Source organism: Drosophila ficusphila, unplaced genomic scaffold (assembly GCF_018152265.1).
Source record: "Drosophila ficusphila isolate 14025-0441.05 unplaced genomic scaffold, ASM1815226v1 contig_286, whole genome shotgun sequence".
NCBI classification, from domain to species: Eukaryota; Metazoa; Arthropoda; class Insecta; order Diptera; family Drosophilidae; genus Drosophila; species Drosophila ficusphila.
The window spans coordinates 9,500,439-9,519,547 of record NW_025064189.1 but is presented as its reverse complement, the minus strand read 5'-3'; the positions used below and the strand labels follow the sequence as shown (position 1 = coordinate 9,519,547).

The 19,109-nt window shown below is 44.7% G+C and overlaps 1 protein-coding gene across 1 annotated transcript; it reads right to left on the bottom strand.

Annotated features, from left to right (window-relative positions):
• Positions 1 to 1,082: 1,082 nt before the first annotated feature.
• Positions 1,083 to 17,705, bottom strand: LOC108099136 (protein sprouty). The gene is made up of 2 exons (XM_017202475.2): positions 16,589 to 17,705; positions 1,083 to 5,041 (listed from the first exon to the last, which is right to left on the bottom strand). The coding sequence occupies exon 2, from the start codon at positions 4,763 to 4,765 to the stop codon at positions 2,963 to 2,965; it is 1,803 nt and encodes a 600-aa protein (XP_017057964.1). The 5' UTR covers positions 4,766 to 5,041; positions 16,589 to 17,705; the 3' UTR covers positions 1,083 to 2,962.
• Between the last annotated feature and the right edge of the window lie 1,404 nt (positions 17,706 to 19,109).

The following is a 19,109-nucleotide window of genomic DNA, read 5'->3' as shown; positions in this document are numbered from 1 at the left end:
CAATTTTGCACGTGCTAAGTTAACCCATTTTATAGGGGCTGCGAATTGTTTCCTATTTAGATTGAAGTCATTGTTCTTGGGCACTGCATTTAAACTTGTTTTGATATTTTCTATTATTTAATACATTTTCGTTATTTTTTTTGTACAATTGTAGTATTGAATACCTAGTTTAAGTGGGTTAATCTAAGCCACAATCTTGAGCTCAGCTCGATCAGCTGAGGGCTGCCGGCAAACCAAAGGGGTTGCGAGTTTGGAGGAGATCTCGAAACATTTCCCGACTTCCCTCCAGTGCGAGTGAAAATATTTTGCAGTTAAATTTAAATTAAGTACACGGGCCACTCTCTGTGTGTGTGTTCGAGTGTTTATGTGGCTGCAACATTTGATGCGCGCCTTCCGTTGTAAATTTTCATCGTAGGTTGTCGGTGAGTTGCCGCCGCCCGCAATGTTTGTGCAGCAGCAGCAGCAACAGCAACAGCAACGGCAACAGCAACAGCGGCACAGCAGCAACACATCGGCGACGGCAGCAACATTCTGATCTTTTTTTTGCTTTTTCCGCTTTTTCAGTTTTTTTTTTGTTTTTCAGTTTTTAGTAATTTAAAAATAAGTGCGCCGACGGCGGCCCCAAATAGCATCCGCAAAATGCAGCAGAAGCATCGTCGTTCGCTTGCCGCTGGATGGCCATGTGTGTGAGTGTGTGTGTGAGCGGCTCTGGCGGTGTGTGTGCGTATCTGTGCGAGCAGCCCCAATCCGAAGCCAAACGAGAATCGCGTTCTGTTCTCGGGGCCTCCGGTCGGTCCGTGTGCGCTCGAGATAAACAAACTGCCAGTTCACTATCAATCAAATACCGGAAACAGCTGCTTTAGTTTTGCCATAGCCATTTGGCACACCAATACAGAGGGGCCCAAACACACATACATACGTATAACAGATCGGGGGAGAAAAGGGATCGTGAGTTATAGGAAAGAAAAACACCGAGGTAGAGATACATCCTCGCAGAGTCTCACTTTAGCATCCCAGTTTAGCCTTCTTTCAAAAAATATTCTCTAATATTTTCTATAAACTTCGAATGAAACACAGAGAAATTTGTTATATTTTTTAGTATTATATGATTTTTTTTATTTTGTAGTTTTTAACGGAACATACATTCTAAAAACATTACATAAAGTTCTTCTGGTTCTCCAGGGTTTCGCACTCGAACCCCACATACTCGCCCTACTCATCGCGTACTCGTCTTCTACTCAGTTTATTTTATTATAATGAAATGTACAAATAAAATAAATATTCATTATGCATAGTTTTGTATGTATAGAGTGCCTTAGATATTAATGTTTATCTTTATCGTTATCTTTATGCGTGTATAATTTTTTCTGGGTTTGTCGTAGGTCTGCGCTTATTAAATTTTCTTTACCGGCTAGGCTTTAAGGAGTTTTTCCAGCTTTTAGTTTGTTTTTTGGGGTTTTTCTTTTTTCGTTTTTTGTTGCGTTTTTAGAAGTTAGGAGTTTTAAGCATAGTTTTCTGGTGTGTATATCTAGGCGTATATATATAGTTATATATAGTACATATACAGATTACATATATAGCATATAGTAATGTGTTTTTAGTGTTTAACATTAATCTTTAATTTACTTTTGCTTGCTTCTTGCTTTTACGTGTATAAATTGGTTTTAAGTTGCTAATTTGCCACTGTTTTTGTTGTCATATTTCATATGGATAATCTATACAAAAAATGTTTGTTGTTTGTTTGTTTGTATTTGCTGCATTTAGATGTGGATTTATCGTTACACTTAAGTTTTGCTTTGTTTTCTTTTGTTTTTCTATTATTTGGAATTTGCTTGCATTGTATATATACACATATATATATGTTTGTATATATATATGTATATACATTTTGCTTTTCGCTTAAAAACTTTATTATATGTATATACAATCTTGCTCACACTTTGGGGCTGCTGGTTGGAGCCATCCTCACTATAAAATACGTTCATAAGCAACCGATTTCGTTATCCCATATTTTCGCTCCTAAGATTTGTTCCGGCTTCGTAGATGGTAAAGTAAACTAACTGACTTTTGGTTTGCAGTTCGCAGTTCGCAGTTCGCAGTAAATCTAGAGTCTAGATCGATAGCTAAGCACATTTACACCTGTCTATAGGCTGCTCTAAATTTATCGAAAAGTTCGTCGCCCTCAATACAATACACACATCAACACACAAATCAATTTAAGATTTAAATTCGTAAAGTTCTACAATATTTCTTGTGTAATTTTCGGCTTTTGGCTCTGTTCGCTCTACAACATCAAAAATGGACTGGACTTGGTATATATAGTATAATATTTGACTAATTTACGCCATTGAATATTTCTCTAAAAGTTCTCCCGTGTGTGTATATAGGTATATATAATCTGGTGTTTTGTTACGCTCGCCCCAAATTGTTCAGTTTTTCAGTTATTCAGTTTTAGGGTGTTTTTGTATACGAAAACAATAAAAACTTTCGCCCGTTTACTTTACACTCGTGGAAAATTCATTGGAATCATTTGCATACAACTATTTACGTTTATAGGGTAAGAATTTGACTTAGAAATTGAACATTGAACTGAAGAGTTGTTGTTAAGCATGTGAACAAAATCAAATAATACAAAAATCGTTCGAAAAATAATTCCTAATCGCATTCGTTTCTCGGTCGGTTTCCTCCACTCGTCGCCTTTCCTCGTTAAGCAAAAATTATTTTTTAAATAACATTTCTAATAATTAATAATTATCTGTTTGCAGTCTTTGGTTATTTAATTTTTCTTTCTTTCTTTCTTTCTATCGTTCTATCTTCCTATCGCTCCTTCTCTCTTTAAATATCCTTTTAAATCATATATATTAAATATTTCCGTATGTATATATGTGGGGGGTAGATGCTCCTCCAGTGGGCCTCCCTTTCGTGCCACGGGGTTTTTTGCCGCGGGGGGCAAAGAACCCGTTCAGTAGTCGGGACTGGAGTCGAGGAGCCGCTTCTCCGGCGTGAGGTCGCCCTTGCGCAGGATGCTCCTGGCGGCGCTGCATCCGTGCTCCAGCGCCTTCCCGTTGGCCAGCGGCCCGAGTCCGCCCTCCGTCGCTCCGCCCGAGAGGCTCACCCCGCCGCCCAGTCCGCCGCCGTTCACTCCGCCCAGCGGCACGATGGGCAGCATGCTGCTGGTGGACCCGATGCCGCCCGCTCCTCCGCCAGCAGTGCCCCCTCCGATGCCCTGGCAGCGGCAGCCACGCCCCGCGAAGCGGCCGTAGCACTTCTCGCAGAGCTTCATGCAGCCGCGCATCGGCCAGTAGAACCAGAGGCAGGGCAGGAAGAGGGAGAGGGCGCCCAGCCAGCCCCAGCGCTGGGTGCGCTTGTAGGGGCCGCAGGAGCAGGGGTTGTCCACGCAGGGCGTCCCGTTGCCGTCGTCGCAGTCGAGGTCGTTGTCCCGGGCGCAGTGGTAGAAGAGCGCCTTGGCGCAGCACAGGCAGGAGGCGTAGTCGATCACCGACTCGGCGCTGCAGAGGCACGTCTTGTTGCACACCCACGTCTGGGGCAGCGGCCGCGGGCTCTGACACTGCTCGCAGCGGCACCGCTCGCACCGCGGACACACGATGTTGTTCGCCAGCGCGGGATCCCCCGCCATCACGAGTGCTCCGCCCGCCCCGCCCCCTGCGCCCTGCTGCAGCAGCTCCTCCAGCGCGTGCATGTGCTCCTTCTGCGCCGCCGGCTGCTTGGTGATGATCGGCTGGCTCAGTCCTAGTCCCATTCCCATTCCCATTCTGGGCGGGCTGGGCTGCTTCGAGGCGGGTGTGCTGTGCTGCTGCTGCAGTTGCTGCTGCGCTTTGCTGCTGTGCTGCAGATGCAGGTGCGAATGTAGTAAGCCGTCGGTGTGGTCGCTGCCCAGGGACGTCGCCTGCGTCGTCGTCGTCGCCAGTCGCGCATGTTGCTGCTGCAGGTGTTGCTGATGTTGCTGCTGCTGCTGCAGGTGTTGCTGCTGCTGCAGGTGCTGCTGTTGCTGCTGTAAATGCTGCTGATGCAACTGCTGGTTGCGCTGCGGCAGCAGCAGCAGGTGGTGGGTGGTCGTCTGGCCGCTGTCCTGCTGGCCAGCCGGGTGCTGCGAGCGCGTCGCGTGTTGCAGCGGCGTGTCCACATACTCGTTGGTTAGCCGCTCGGATTCGGGGCGCGGTTGAGCCAGCGTGACGGGGGAGGCGGGCGGCTGGCCCAGAGCGTTGCTCGCCGGCTCAGCGCTTTGGAAATGACTAAGGAAGTTGTTGTTGCTTGTGTTGCTGTTGGTTGTGAGCGGTGCGGGTGCCGGCGGACGGCGCCGCGTGAAGCTCGAACTGGAACCGGAAACGGAGCCCGAACCGGAAACACTCAGACCCGTGGCCGTCGTCGAGGAGGCCGTGCTGCTGTTCCGGCTCAAGCTGCTCGGCCGCTGCGGCAGGAAGGTCAGATGGTGGATCTGATAGTCGTCGATGTCCGCCGACGCGGGTATAATCGATATCGTGTTGTTGTTGTTGTTGTTGCTCGCGGCGGTGGCGGCGCTAATACTAAGTTGCTGCTGTGAATTGTTGTTGTGGATTGTGGTTGCTGTTGGTGCTCCTGTTGCTGTTGCTGTTGCAGGTGCTGTTGCTGCTACTGCTACTCCTACTGATGATGGCTGGTCGACACCGCTTAACGTCGGCTCCGGCGCCCTTGGTCGATGCACTCGCGGTAGTAACTTCGGGGGCCGGGGTGGCGCCAAGGGATCGCCGCCATTCCTGCGATCCATGTAGTGTCTAGACCAGGACTCCCGCCCAGCTGTCCGGCTGCCCAGCTGCACTCCTCCACTTCTCCGCCTCCGCCTCCGCTCCTCGCAGCTCGCAGCTCGCTCCTTGCTCCACCGCGAGACCGAGTCGCCGCTCCTCCTCGAGATCCGAGATTGGGTTCGGGATCGGGATCGGAATCGGGATCGGGAACCTCAATGCCGCCGATCGTTGTTTCTGCGCCCGAACTCAGCTCGGTGTGCCTTCATCCTTTCGCAGATGCCAACAGCTGCGATTGCTTTCTGTAAATGGAGGGAATAAATAGAAGAAATTAGTCATCTGATCAAGGGATACTTAAATTCTACGTAATACTGCATATTGGCTTAAGCTACTACTAATACTATTTACTACAATATATTTAAGCTCCTCGAAAGAAAGTGCCACAAAAATGGCACGTAGATGGATAAACGCAGGGCAAACAGAGCCCAGAAATAGTGGCAGTGGCATTAGAGGCAGTCCAGCACGAGGCGTGCCCCTTGGGTCCAAAGTGCCAGTTGCCAGATGCTTTATGCTTTTGTTTGGATTAAATGGCCGGCAGTGAACTTTCCTCCTCGCCGACGGTTTAGTGTTTGTAATTAATTCCGCAGCTAGGAAACCGAAGTGAGAGAAGGTCGCCCGTCGTCATATTTATATGTACAGATAAAGACGGTTTTCTTCTTTTTTTTTTTGTTTTTTTTTTTCTTTTTTTTCGGCGTGGCTTTCATGTAAACATGGCGGGGCTTTATGATTATTACTATTTCGGCTCATTATGCTTTCGGGTTCACTCGAATCGGCGGGACATGATGTTTCGGAGTTTGTGTTTCGGGGTTTCTAGGGAAACTGGGCTTGGCTCCACTGCCAAATGCCGGAGATCAAATTGCTTACTATATGGTATTTATGCTGGCCGCGAGAGCTGAGGCTTTTGGATCCGAAAACTCTCTATTCGTACTCACGGATCCGCCGCCCTCGACACCGCTAACCCCCATTATCTGCCTTAATTGCTTTCACCCCGCCTATCTGATCCGATTCGGCGATCCGGCGGCAGTATTCGAAGTTCCATTCAGGCATTCTCCCTGAGTTCTCCCCGCACTTTCCACTCACTTCCGCTCCGCGTTACGTAGAGCCATTCAAATAAACGGAATAACTTTCATAATTGTTCGATTTGGCATATCAGAGGGAAATTAGCGATTCCGATTCGGATTCGGATTCGAATTCGGATTCTGTATACTTCAAGAAGCGAAGGCGAATGAATAAAGGAAACGATGCTAATTGAACTTTGACTGGGTACATTTTTTCGGCTTCGGTGTCGATGATGATCACGTTAATTATGGCACGATCGCGAAAAAGCATTTTAATGGCGAGACAACAGCATTTTAATGGCATGTTCCTTCGGATTTATAGCGATGCAGCAGTTAATCCGGTCAACGCGGCGTATGAGTAATGCGATCGAAGTCCCGCCGCGTTTAGATAAATATTTGTTTACACATAATTAAAGGCAAGGCACGAGGTGCCCCTGGCAAATAAGGAAATACAGGAAATTAATAGATGGCGTCGCTGTTCCATAAAAATTAATAAAAGCGCCAGCAGACACTCCAGTTCAAAATAATAGTACTTGCAATAATAATCAGAAGACTTTCTATTGTAAACTGCATTGTTTTTTAAATAAAAGAGTTCTTCTCTCTTGGCAGCATATTTTAAGCAAAAGCAGATTTACCACTATTATTTTCACCTCCGCTGTACATCTGCGCCTATATCTGGCGATAAAAAGCCCAACGAATTATTATTATTATTGTGCCGCATGAAAATGGTTTTAAGCGCCAACGAGAATTTCTACGCCCCAAAAGAAATAAATACACACACAAACACACACACACGTGCACATTCGTAGGTATTTTGAGTTAAGTGTGTGTATTTTTCGGGGGTATAAAAATTAACACAAACGCCCACTTATTGACGTCATGTCCGGTACTCAAAAACAATTTTCGAGAATGATCACAATTGGGAAAAACAAAATAGAAAATCAACGAAAACACACGTCGTGGGGCGAGTGGATGGGGCTTTTCTTTGGGGCAGAGGCAGTGGCAGTGGCAGCGGATCGCCGCTGATTGCCAATAAGAAAATCGCGCCACAGGTCCCTCCTCCTTCTTTGTGTATTTGGCAATCGACATTCGGCGATTTTCGGGGGAAAAACTGTAAGCGTCATTCCGATTTTTCCGTTCTTTGATACACAGAATTCTAGGTAGTAAACTATTTATAGGCTTTTTTAAGAATGAACTCTGGGAGAAAGGCTTTGATGTTACGGTTAAATATATATAGAGATACAGATATAGTTCGCTAAATGGCGTTCCGAATCGAAGTTGAGTTCTTAATTAACCATAAATTCGCTGCAAGTTTCTGCCAGCCCAATTCCAATTAAAAGGTGTAAATGCGGGCCATAAAAAACATATTCAAATTGCCCAATAAAAAATAAATAAACATAATTCAGCGCCGATCTTTTCGGCTGCTTGACGCACACCCCAAAGTAATGCCAAGATTTCGATTTCATTCTTAAATTAATTGGGCACAGCAGATAGAATACAACAACACAGAGTACGTAATTTCAAAACAATTTTGTTGCTTTTGCGTTCACTCGCTTATTTTTAATTGCGCTAAAATTCTTTTTCCTCGCCGTTTTTTACTTATTTTTCTCTTTTTTTTTGTTGTTTTTTTGCGTTGGGCAAACTTTGACCTTGGATCGCAGCAGTGCCTGAGTAAAAAATAAATTATTTCGCTGGCAGAGAGTGTGATTCAATGGCACACGAAATGTGAAATGTGGCATTTGAAACGTTTTCATTAATAAGTGAAAATACGAGGGGGGCTGAAGGTCTTTGTCGCCCGGCTAATTCATTCAAACGATTCGAGGAGATTCGCCTTTGTTGGTTTGCGTTTGTTTGTTTGCTCGCCTGCTTGCTTGGCTGTTTGCGCAAACAAGTGTCACTGCCAGTTGCGATTTAAATAAAATTATTTAAGGCAGGCAGACAGCCCAACAATAACAACAACAACAGCAACACAAAGCGAAGCGTTTTATACAAAAATAAACTCTGGCGAAAATCAAATGCAAACAGGTTTTTCGCTGGGGCTGCCATTCTGGTTAATAAGCCGGCGAATAATGTTTCTGGCGACCGAGGAGTCCGATCTCTGCCTTATCACGGCTACGTTTACCGTTCCAATTGTCAAATGAATTAATAAAAGTTATTGCCCAACGAGCAATGCCAGCGTGACCCAATTAAGTAATTCAGAAAAACCAAGCAAAAAAACACAGGACGAATTATTACTGGGCCATTTTTCAGTTAAAAATAAATAAGTAAGTAAACCATCTTGAAAACCTTTTAGTTTTTCTAGGTGCTTTCGCTAAGCCTACTTTGTAGCTTTTCAATTTAGTGCTGATCTAGGTTTATTGACGCATTTTTGGAACCGTCAGCAATGACGACACAAAAAGTACGAATTGCAATTCATTTTGTCATGTCTGGAAATCGTGCTTTAAATTTAATGATGTGTAAAAAATGTCTCAACGCTTATTTTGTTTTACTTAGTTTCTGCTCTCGTTCCGATTTTGTGTCAAGTTCTGGCGATGGAAAACGCTTAAATCGACTCTTAGTTTTCATATGTTTTGTTCGGCCTGGAATCTCCCTTTCGGGCTGCGTTTTTGGAATATGCCTTCTGAGCCCTGCTAAAAATATGTGCGGATACACACGCTCAAAAGGCAGACACACATGAGTAGATAACTGAAATGCGGAGAGCGACAGATGAAAAACCTACACAGGAAACGCTAATGACTGCAGGCAACTCGGCGGAGGGAACCGAACGCGAATGAGAAAACTGAAACTGAAACGGGAATCGCTGGATGTTGCTGCTGATATTGCTGTTGTTGCTGGTGTTTCTGGTGTGCTGATGCTGCTGCTGCTGCCACGACAACAACACCAGCAGGCCAGTCACAGAGCACAGATCATTAAACTATTTAAATGCCCAACCGACCATATGTTGCAGCCACAGCAGCAGCAGCAGCAACATCAGCAGCAGCAACAGCAACAGCAGCCCCAGCAGCAACATCAGCTAATAGTTTTCAAAGCAAATGAGCAGCACATGTGGCAAAGGGCTGAAAGTGTGTGTTAATGAAGGCACACACTCACACACACACATACACCTTCCAATGATAATTATAATAATGATGATTACGTTCGTTCTTGTGTCTGGAATGGTTCGCTTCGGGTTTTCCTCTACTTTTGTAGAAATCATTGAAGCCAACTCTGGCTGAGATCTTGGGAGAGGGGATTTCGGGGGGGGAGGAAGAAGCCGGGAAGAGGCAGGAGATCAAATCACCAACAAATGAGCTGAGCCAAGAAGATGCCATCAAACTGGAGGCCCAGACAACCCAACAACGGTCGACCCTCCAGAGATGTCACCGATGGGAACTGGTTCGGAAATGATATTGGGTTACCTAGAAACCAACATTATATTTAGTTAATGTTTATAAAGACTATCCAGTGTTTATTGTTTAAAGTGAAATAACGATTAATTGAAGGAGGAACTAGAAGCTTAAAACAAAATATTGTACTTTAATGATAAATAATCACTTTTTGTGCAATACTTGAAATGTAAGTCATCTTTAATGGGGTTCTCCACGAACTAGTTCCCCTAAGCCACTCAGCTCTTCTCCCCCGTTTTTCCCCGGGCTATAATGCTGTTCTGTTGTCTGGTCTGGTTTGATCTGGTCTGGAGAACGCGAAGAGCAACAAGAGGAAGAAGATGAGCCGTAGAAGAAGAGCTGGAGAAGAAGCCCATAAACTACAAGTGATCGACCTTAAGATTTTCTCGGGCTGATTGTCTCCGTGCCGTCGAATCTGCGTTTTCTCTAGGCAACAACAAGAACAGAAACAACAACCGCATCGCATTTGGTTGTATATCTGTATGGTTGTGTGGTGCGTAAAGTAGGTAGATTTCAGGTAGAATTCTCCTCCGTGCGTTGTAATGACTGAAGTGAGTTGCAGTTAAGTGGCAGCCAAAAAGAAAGCTGCAACATGTGTTGCCCCGGCATCGCCGTCTCTTTCTGCCGCATCCAAGTGCGTAAGTGGTGTTCCATTGTTGTTGCACCTTTTGTCTGGCCAGGCACAACAGCAACAACAACAACAACAACAACAACAACAGCAATAGCAACAACAACAACAACAATAGCAAGAGCAACAGCAACACTATTGCAACAGCAATATCCGAGCGGCAGCAGCAACATCGGTCGAGATTCCTCCACCAGTCTTATGGAAACATCCAACAGATGTTTTCTATGTTTCATTGTGAAAAATTTTCTCTTTTTTCCTACTGCTGCCAGCCTGCTTTTCCTTATCTAGCCGTCTCACTCTCTGGGTGATTGCTCTCCTTTCATTTTGGATTTCTATTTCTTTCTTTCTTGTTTTTTGCCCGTCCGCCTTTGTTGTAATTCTCAATCGCCTGCATTCGCTTCATTCTTGAAAAGGTGCTCTCGTAAATGGGGTATTATAACAGAACAGAACAGAACCGAACCGAACCGAACAGAACTGAATGATTGGGAAGATCGGGAGTAGGGGTCGAGTTGCTTCATTGCCAAGGAATGATATGTGGGATGATTTATTTGCTTTGGGGCTGGGAAATGGAATCAGATTATGAAAACAAAACACCAAACTTGTCCTAAATCATGTGCTTCCCTTCGAGTGGGATTGTTTACCTTGCTTTCGTTTAAAATTTGGACTGCTTATGACTTCACATGATGTATTACTTCATCAATAGTAAACAAAAAAGAATTTATAAGTTTTTGTATAAAACATGTTATAACATCTTTCTTGTGAAAGTATGATTACTTTAATGTTTCCCACGGAATAGAACGCATTTCCCTACCCCTTTCCTCCATCATCGCATCGGTCTGTCATTATAATTTCGGGATGATAGCACAGTAACCTTCCCACCGGTGATATCATGGTCGTACTACCGCGATAAACCTCCCTGCTCCGCATCCCCGAGCAACGCCCCCGCATTGGAAGACGGCCCAACCCCCTCGGAAGGCGGAATCGAGAATCGGGGAATCTACAATATAATACAACGTACAATGGGGGCGGGGCAGGGCGCACTAATAGAGCCGTGAGCATAGAGCATACACATAATTTTCTATATCTAATTTGCGTGTGCTATTCAAAAATTCCGCTCACATCCTTACACGCGCAAACGCCCACACAGAAGTCGGCAGAGACGCCGGCAGCGACGTCGACTGCACAGGCGACAGCTGGCAGAGCGTCTCTGTGTTGGTGAGTATCTGTGTGAGCGTGCAAGAGACACACACACATAGACAATGCTCATTGGCTTGGCCCGAAAAAAGAAGAGACGAAACCAAATAAATAAGAATTGCACGGCAAACTCATGACATGCTGGTGATGACGTCAATGGAAGACACACACAATACACACAGGCACACACACACAGCGACAAAACGCCAGGTTGTCTGTCTCTGTGTCTGCTATATAAATTTGCCTGCTATTTATAGAGTCCTTGCCCCGAAATAGCAACAACAATTGGGTCCCCAATAGGCCCGCAAAACCACCCGAATCTCCACTCCTCGCGAGCAAAAAAGACCCGAAATTGGCGAGAAGGCAGTGTAAACAACCTGACCCGCCCTAATGTACAACAACACAGATTCGGATTCAGACACAAACACACTTACACCCACCCAAAGACTGACAACCACCCACCCAAAAGCACACACACACAAACACATAGACGCGAAGGGAAAGCCAAAGTTGATCAAAGAATGAGGGCCAAAAGTGCGTGACTTTGGCTGGAAACTTTTCTGAATGGCTGGAGATGTGAAGCAAACACATTTTTGGCAAGATATAAATTGTAATTTATATATATTTGTAAGAATTTATTTGAAGGAGTAGACCTATCTTAAAACACTTCCTATATCTTCCCAAGATTTATATAAAAAACATCTGTTTTAAAGAGATTTATGCCCAACGACAGGTTACAAACATCAAAAGGTGGCTATTAAAACGCACAGTTTTCCTCACCCAATTAAAAGCGGGGAGCATACTCGAGTATCTCAAACTTTTCGTGTCACGAACACACCCCCAAAACGGCAGACACACAAGACACAGCAGCAAAAAGACAACCCAACCCAACCGCCCACAAAAGCCGCACAGATACACGCACTTGACTCGTCTGCCTCGCTCCTAATTTTCCTCATTTTCCCCGAAGCGTGGCAACCGAAATCTATTTTTAGCTCGACGCTTTTCCGACGAACGAAAAAAGGGAAAAGGAGGCGGAAAGCCGCAGTCTTATAGTGCACATCCCAGTCCCCGCACCCCGATCCCCGATCCCACGTCCCCATGGCTCCACTGCCCCACCTGTAAGGCGCAGGAAAGACTGGCGGGGAAAGCCGACGCTTAAAGTGTTTTCCGGGGGAGGGGAAGGGGAAGCGGATGGAAGGAATGCTGGGGCTTTGGGTGGACGAACACGCCCACTGGAGGCGCTTCCAAGGGGGCTGCGTGGGCCCGTCTTGAGGTCACCTACGCTCGCTCGCAGATATAATAGATACACGGAGGGTCCTGGCCCACGCTCGCTTAGTTATTTTTGACCTCACACGGAGGAAAATGGAATCAGATTGGGAAGAGTGGAAAACCAATGTGGATGTTCCTGAATACTGAAAGATTCTACTGATAAGGGTAACCTATTCGAAATAGTTTTCAGCAAGATAAGAGTGTTTTAATGAAGGTTTTCTCAAAGAAGAGGCTGCACCCCTCCCTAAATAAGTAACTTTCCAATTCCTTTAGTCTTCAACTTTATTTCTCTCTGTGCACTTGTGCAGACTTTGCATATGAAGCGAGGATAAGTGGCGAGCGAACTGCCAGCATTCGCATTTGTTTGGACGTGTCCAAGTTGTCACCTGCTGGTGGCAAAGGTCACGCCCAGGCAATTGCATTACGGGTCCAATTCAAAGGGCTGTCATAAGCAGTAAGCCATTCCTCCACTCTTCCACCCCTCCACCCCTCAATCCTGCCAAGAATGTGGTCCTTTGATCACTTTATCCCTGCTGACTGCATCGCCATCATGATTCTCGTTTTCATCATCAACATCTTTGGCTTTATCAGAGGTTGTCGTCGTCGTCAGCCATTCATTGACGACAATTCTATGGGCCAGCGATTTGTTTTTGCTAGCTGCGCACATATAGTCGGATATACTATATATGGATGGATGGATATATATGTGTTCATAGAGCTGTGCCTGTGTGTTTAGGCCGTTTCTAAAGACGCTCGATTAATGAGCGTTTTGTATGCGTTGCTCGACCACCGACTCGCCTCTTGGGTGGTCAACCCACCTCCCAGTTCCCACTCCCCTTGAACTGAGCCCCCAAACTGGACAATCGGAAGCGAGTTCTATGCGTGGGCTCATCTGAGGGAAGCCCCCTCAAACGAAGGGGGTGCAGTTATTGTCTTAGTTCGCTAATGGACAAGATTTGCCAGCAAAGCCCCAAAACGCAGCTAGAGCCATGGAATGGGGCTTAGGCATGTATTGAGGGGGGTATTTATAGCAATCGAGTCGATTATGATTCACAATGGTGTTGAAAGGTTAAAAATAGACGAAACTAATTACAAATCTATTAAGCAAAAGGATTTACTCGCCAGCCTTTGCACCGCAAATACGATTTTGAAAGGGTAACCCCAAAATAGCTTCTTTATTCGTCTAGTCTTTCTATAATTACTCCCCAGACCCATTAATTAATGATTAACCCAAAAACGATTGCTTGTTTGCCCAAAACCCCTTGAATTTACTTCGCAGTCTTCATAAATCCCCCAGTCGTCAGCTCTTTCAATTGCAGTTGTTGTCTTGGCCCCCAAAAGCAAACACTCGCCTCGCCTCGTTGTTGTTCTCGTTGTTGTTGTTGTTGCCCGATTTATTTTTAAAAATTATAATTTTCAAAAATAAAAAGGCCATTTTTCGCTGGCTTTTTTTCAGCGTCGGTGCGACGACAAAAATAATGAAAATCACATGTTTGCTTGCGGCATAAAAATGGTTGTTCTTGTTGTTGTTGGTTGGTTGGTTGTTTTTGTTGTTGTTGTTGTAGTTGTGGTGTGTTGTTGTGGCTCAGTTCAGTTCAGTTCAGTTGGGTTTCGGTTTTGTTCTTGTTCTTGTTGGGCTGTCATTTGGCGTTTTGCTTTTGCTTTGCTGGCAGCACAAACACATATCTTATAGATACTTTCCTATACTCGTACTCGTTGTATGTAGGTGCCCTGCCTATCTATATGGCATATCTGAAATCCCAGCCCATTGAAGCGTGCGCTGCCCATCGCCATTCCCATCCGACCATCCAACCCATCCAACCCCTTCACCTTTCATTTAGTTTCGAGTTCAGTAAATGTCACATGGGTGAGAATAACCCCGCATTCCACCTGATCCGATCGCCCTGATATATCTTTTCGGCAGTCCGCAGAGATTATTACGGGCAGAGCCGTTGCTTCGATTATGTCGTCGGTTGTTGTCGTCAGCATACTATATAGTACACCATACTATATGCTATATGCTATATGCCCATGCAGATCTGGCCTGCCTTACATTTTGGTAACGGATTCGCGATTGTCTATTTTTAGTGTTGCGAATGCAATTAATTTGCTGTCATTTCGGCCTCTCGCCCGTTGTTCGTGTAATTTTATTTCTGCTGGCTATTCTCGATATCCCAAATAAGACGGAGGAAGATATATGCACGGGATGGCCGGTATATATAGCCGGACGGCTATAAATCAGGTGCGCGGGGTTTGATTAAAGGCGAGTCCCCCATACAAAGTTACAGGTGATCTACAAAGTCCCTCTGCTCGACCGCAGAAATAGGTGCTATATAGGTATGTAAGCCGTATATATAGTATGTATATGTGGTATAGGAACCTTCACGACTTCCCCATCTATCTGGCTGTCTGTCTATCCGCCGTCTGCGTCATCAACGTCATTGTGGATCTGGTGCTTCGCCGTGTGTCTAGCTGTTTATTTAGCTAATAAAAATTAAGCATTTAATTTATTTATTCAGATATGTTTGTGTGCACATGTTTTTTTGGCAGAGGCGAGGCGAGCGCGAGAATTTCCTTCCATTATGAATGAAATTTGTATTTGTGTATTTTTGGCTATGACATAAATTCAGAACGCTGAACAGAGCGCTGAGCAGAAAGCCGAAGCACAATCAAAAACAGCAAAAACAGAACTCAGAGCCCAGGGAAGGCCACTTAATTCAATTGAAAATTGGTAAAACCTCTGCCGAACGAAAAAGGCGAGAGACCACCATCCATCGATCAAAAAATGTTAACTTATCGCTTGAAGAGTTTTTACGCCTCCCTTATTTATTTTGCCTCTCGTTTCCGTTAGCCCCAAAAATTAACAGCCAGCAAAAAGTAAATAAACTTAAATATTTTCGTTGGTTTATCAGTCCCCTCTGCTTTTTCTTCTTCTTCAGCTGCTGCTTCTGCTTCTTCTTCTTGTGATTTTTTAAGCGTGTGTCAGCGTGAAAAAGAAAGCAAAAGCAGAGGCAAAGCCTCAAAAAACGGGCCTAATACCTGCGGCTCTTATCGAGCCACCGAAAAGGGAAAAAGTATCGATGACGAAATGCCTGGCCCCACGAAATGGCTCTTTTCTAGATTAAACCCACGAAAAGTGTTTAAAAATAGAGTAGAAAAACACGATCGAGTGTCCAAAGGTTTGCCACACATCCATCCCATCAAAACAAAAAGTGTACAAAGAAAAGTGGGCAACTGATTAGAGGGTTTAGCTAAAGTCAGTCGTCAGTCGTCAGTCGACTGATTTGTGATTTGTGAATGGAATTCTCTGTGGAACGGGGTTCTGTGATCGATCGACCGATCGATCGCCGGATAGACATTATCAGTTATCAGTCGCTGATCTCTGGGCAACAATGAAACAACTTTATAAGTCCACATTCTAGAATTTCTCCGCAGATGCAGCCCGAATCGGAGAGCAATTTATTTTCAATAAAAAGCGATACTCCCCTCTATGTGTGAGTGTGTGTGTGTGGGGATTATCTGTCCGGTCCGATCAGTAAATACCGATGCGAGACGAGGCCAGACGAACAAACAACTCGAAATGTCAGTTAAACATTTGTTGGGCAGCCGCAAAAATACGGCAACAGTCTGCGTATCAAATAAAAAGCAGGGAAATTTATTTGATTCTACTTTGACAGTTAATGCATCCATATATATTTATTTATAGCACTCTCAGACGAGATCAAAGCGATTCTAACTATAGAACGTTTTGTTTTCTTCAATGAAAATCTAGAGGGCAAAGCCAGGATGAATTATGGCGGGGAGAGTATTGACAAAAGGAGGAATCATTTTTTGCTCATCCATAAGTACTAATTAATAACCCACAAACACCTAAAACACTTCCTGATCAGCGCTAGCTGCTAATGTTTAGCTTCCTGTGATGTTTTATTTCGGAAAAACACGAATGGCCCCACCACACCGAGTATCTCTTCCCGATCGCTGATCTCCACTTATGTTTATTTTCGAGCGAAAAACATGTCACGACGCAGTCGTAAATTAATCAGATATTCGCATGGAATAAACATATACACCAATTATTTCTATCAAGAATTGTGCATTTCCTGGCAATCCATCTGGCCGAAGGTTGGACGCCAAAACGTGATTAACTGAAATTGCAGCGTTTGCTGTGCGACTGTGTGCGAGTATCTACGGATCCGAGAGATATATACCCATATACCCGCCCAGATATCTTGGCAGCTGTGGGGGCGAACTTACATTGATTTTCAAAAGCAATCCGTGGTACAAATTCCGTAATTAATCACCGTAGATGTGTGCTGTATGTTGTGTAATCCTTTTTCGAGGTGTATCCAAAATGCGGCGATGATTTCGACGTTTTTCGTTTTGTTTTTTTTTTTTTTTTTGTGTTGGGAATAATCCAATGGCGATTTGGAGCGGGGGTTCTTATGATTCTTACTCGCGATCGCGACTGCTGGTTTTATTTAGCATTTATTAAAGATGATTTTTCGCTTTGCTTTCTTTCGCATTTCATTCACAAAAGTAAATTTAATTAACACAAAAACGACGCCGGCGACGGTGTTTGATTTTGTTATTATTTTTGCCAACCTCGTATTATTTTGTATTCGCTCGGTTTTTGGCGTGCCAAAAAAATAATAATAATCAACTTTGGCGACCGGCGGTGTTGTTGTTTTTGTTTTTGTTGTTGGAGCAGCGACGCTGGCGGCGCTGCTGGCGTCGCACAATCACACACAGATACTCCAACACACTGAAAGCGGGGCCACGTCGTCGCCTATGTGTGCGCGTGTGTGAGCGGCGAATGTATCTGTGTCTCGTCTTGAGTAAAAAATATTTTTATGCAATTTTATATATGTACATATATATATAAAAATATTTGTGTGCGCGAGAGACTGTTGTTGTTTGATTTTGTATTTTTTATTTGACTTTTAACCAACACGTTTTGTATTTGATTGGCTTGAGTTGGACTTTTTTCTTTTTTAAACAGGCGTTGTTGATTTTCTTCGAGCAATTTGCATTTGTAGGCACATGATTTCCATTGGAAGCGATTGGTTTGGTTTGGCTTGGTAAACTATTTCTATTTCTATTTCCCAAAAATAAACACTCACTTTTCACCACACACAATATTTTCTCAAGTGATTGGTTGTTGGTCGTTTCAATGAACCGTTGTTGTTTAGCGCGGCTTGTTAGTGAATTGTTTTGTTGCGTTTAGCAGGCTATTGTTGCTTGTCGGGTTGCTTCGAAAAAAAATGTTGCAGTTTGATGAGAAGTGGCTTGGTTTTGAGGAAATCGGAAAGACAGCGAACGCGGCAATCGCGGCAACCGCTCGTCACGAGGTTTTGAAGCGAAATGAGCCGCAGTCGTTTTGCTTGGCCGTTCCCTCTGTTATGCCGCTGTTAGCGCCCTGTTGACTCAGAACGAGCCAGATGTTAGCTCACGGCGAGAGCGGCCAGCTCATGGAGAGCCGGCGAATTCGGAGTGGCGACCGGCGATCACTCCCCTGTTTTTTCTTTTTGCCTTTTAATTGAACGAAATTTTTCATTCTCAAAAAGTCAGTGTGTGTGTGAGAGAGCCAGTGCTGAATGGGCGTTTTACGGCGGATTTTAACGGTTTATTGTGGGGCTAATCTACACAATTTTATTGAAAAACCCTGTAGAATCATTTAAAATTATCGCATCGAAAAAAGGTGTTGAGGAAACCCTTTGAAAAGGCTAAAAAACAAGCACAGGAAATGCTGGCGGCGAATTAAACTCACTCATACGAACAAACCTCGGGCGAATGTATCTGTGAGAGCGGGCACATCGGTCTCTCGCGAGGCGAATTCGTCTGTGTTACAGCGTTTTTTCTTGTTGTAAAGCCAAAGGCACATGGCAGGCGATGAACGGCCTTAGTTAGAGGGCCCCCAAGCCCCCCAGTCCCCCTCAAACTTTTTAACCACCAACCCATTGCGAGAGAGAAAAATCGAGAGAGCGAGAAGCCGAGAACCGGAGAGCGAGCGCAACAGCGGCGACTAAAAACCAACCGGACGTTGCCGCCCCTCGCTCCCCAAGCCCCCCTCGACCGAAACCCGCCTCCCGCCTCGCCCCCCTCCACCACGCACTTGTATCTGTGTGCCTGCGTGTGTTTGTGTAAAAAACGGAAATTGAAAATATGCCAACTTGTAGGCGCGCTCGTTCGTTTTCGGAGGGGGTCTTTCGGAGCGGGGGAGTGGCGGGGTCGAGGCGAATTCAGCCAGTTTCTTTTTCATTCATTTAAATTTAAATGCAAACAGCGAACGGCTCGCAGCGCAAACAAATAACAGAGCAAAGGCAAAAGGCAACAACAGCGAAATACGGCAAATACAAAAAATACAGCAAATACAGCGAAGCCAAGCGACAGCTGGGCCCCCGCTGCGACCCCCCCCTTCCACAGCCTCTGCCTTCTACCCACCATTAACCCTTCTGGGCTCAACAAAAATATTTTAAGGTTTATTTTCGAGTTCCTTTTGCTTGCATACAAAATGGAAACCAAAAAGAAAATTTTTAGCATTAAAGGTCATAGTTGTTTGAAAATTATTTAATTTTTTATAAGCCATATAGTAAAAGACACAATTTGGGGGTAAAGTAAATATCAGAAAATGACCATAAAAACAACTTTAAAATCGAGCTACAAACTTTAAACTAAACGATCTTGGCCAACAAAAAGTTGAGTGCTCAATGGGTTAAGCAGCTGGATTGCCTACGCGGCGAATCCCGATCCGAACAAGTTTTCCACGAATGGGTGT

Bases quoted from the DNA above. Each gene is read 5' to 3' on its own strand.
- LOC108099136 (XM_017202475.2), bottom strand. From the start codon at position 4,765: ATGGATCGCAGGAATGGCGGCGATCCCTTGGCGCCACCCCGGCCCCCG.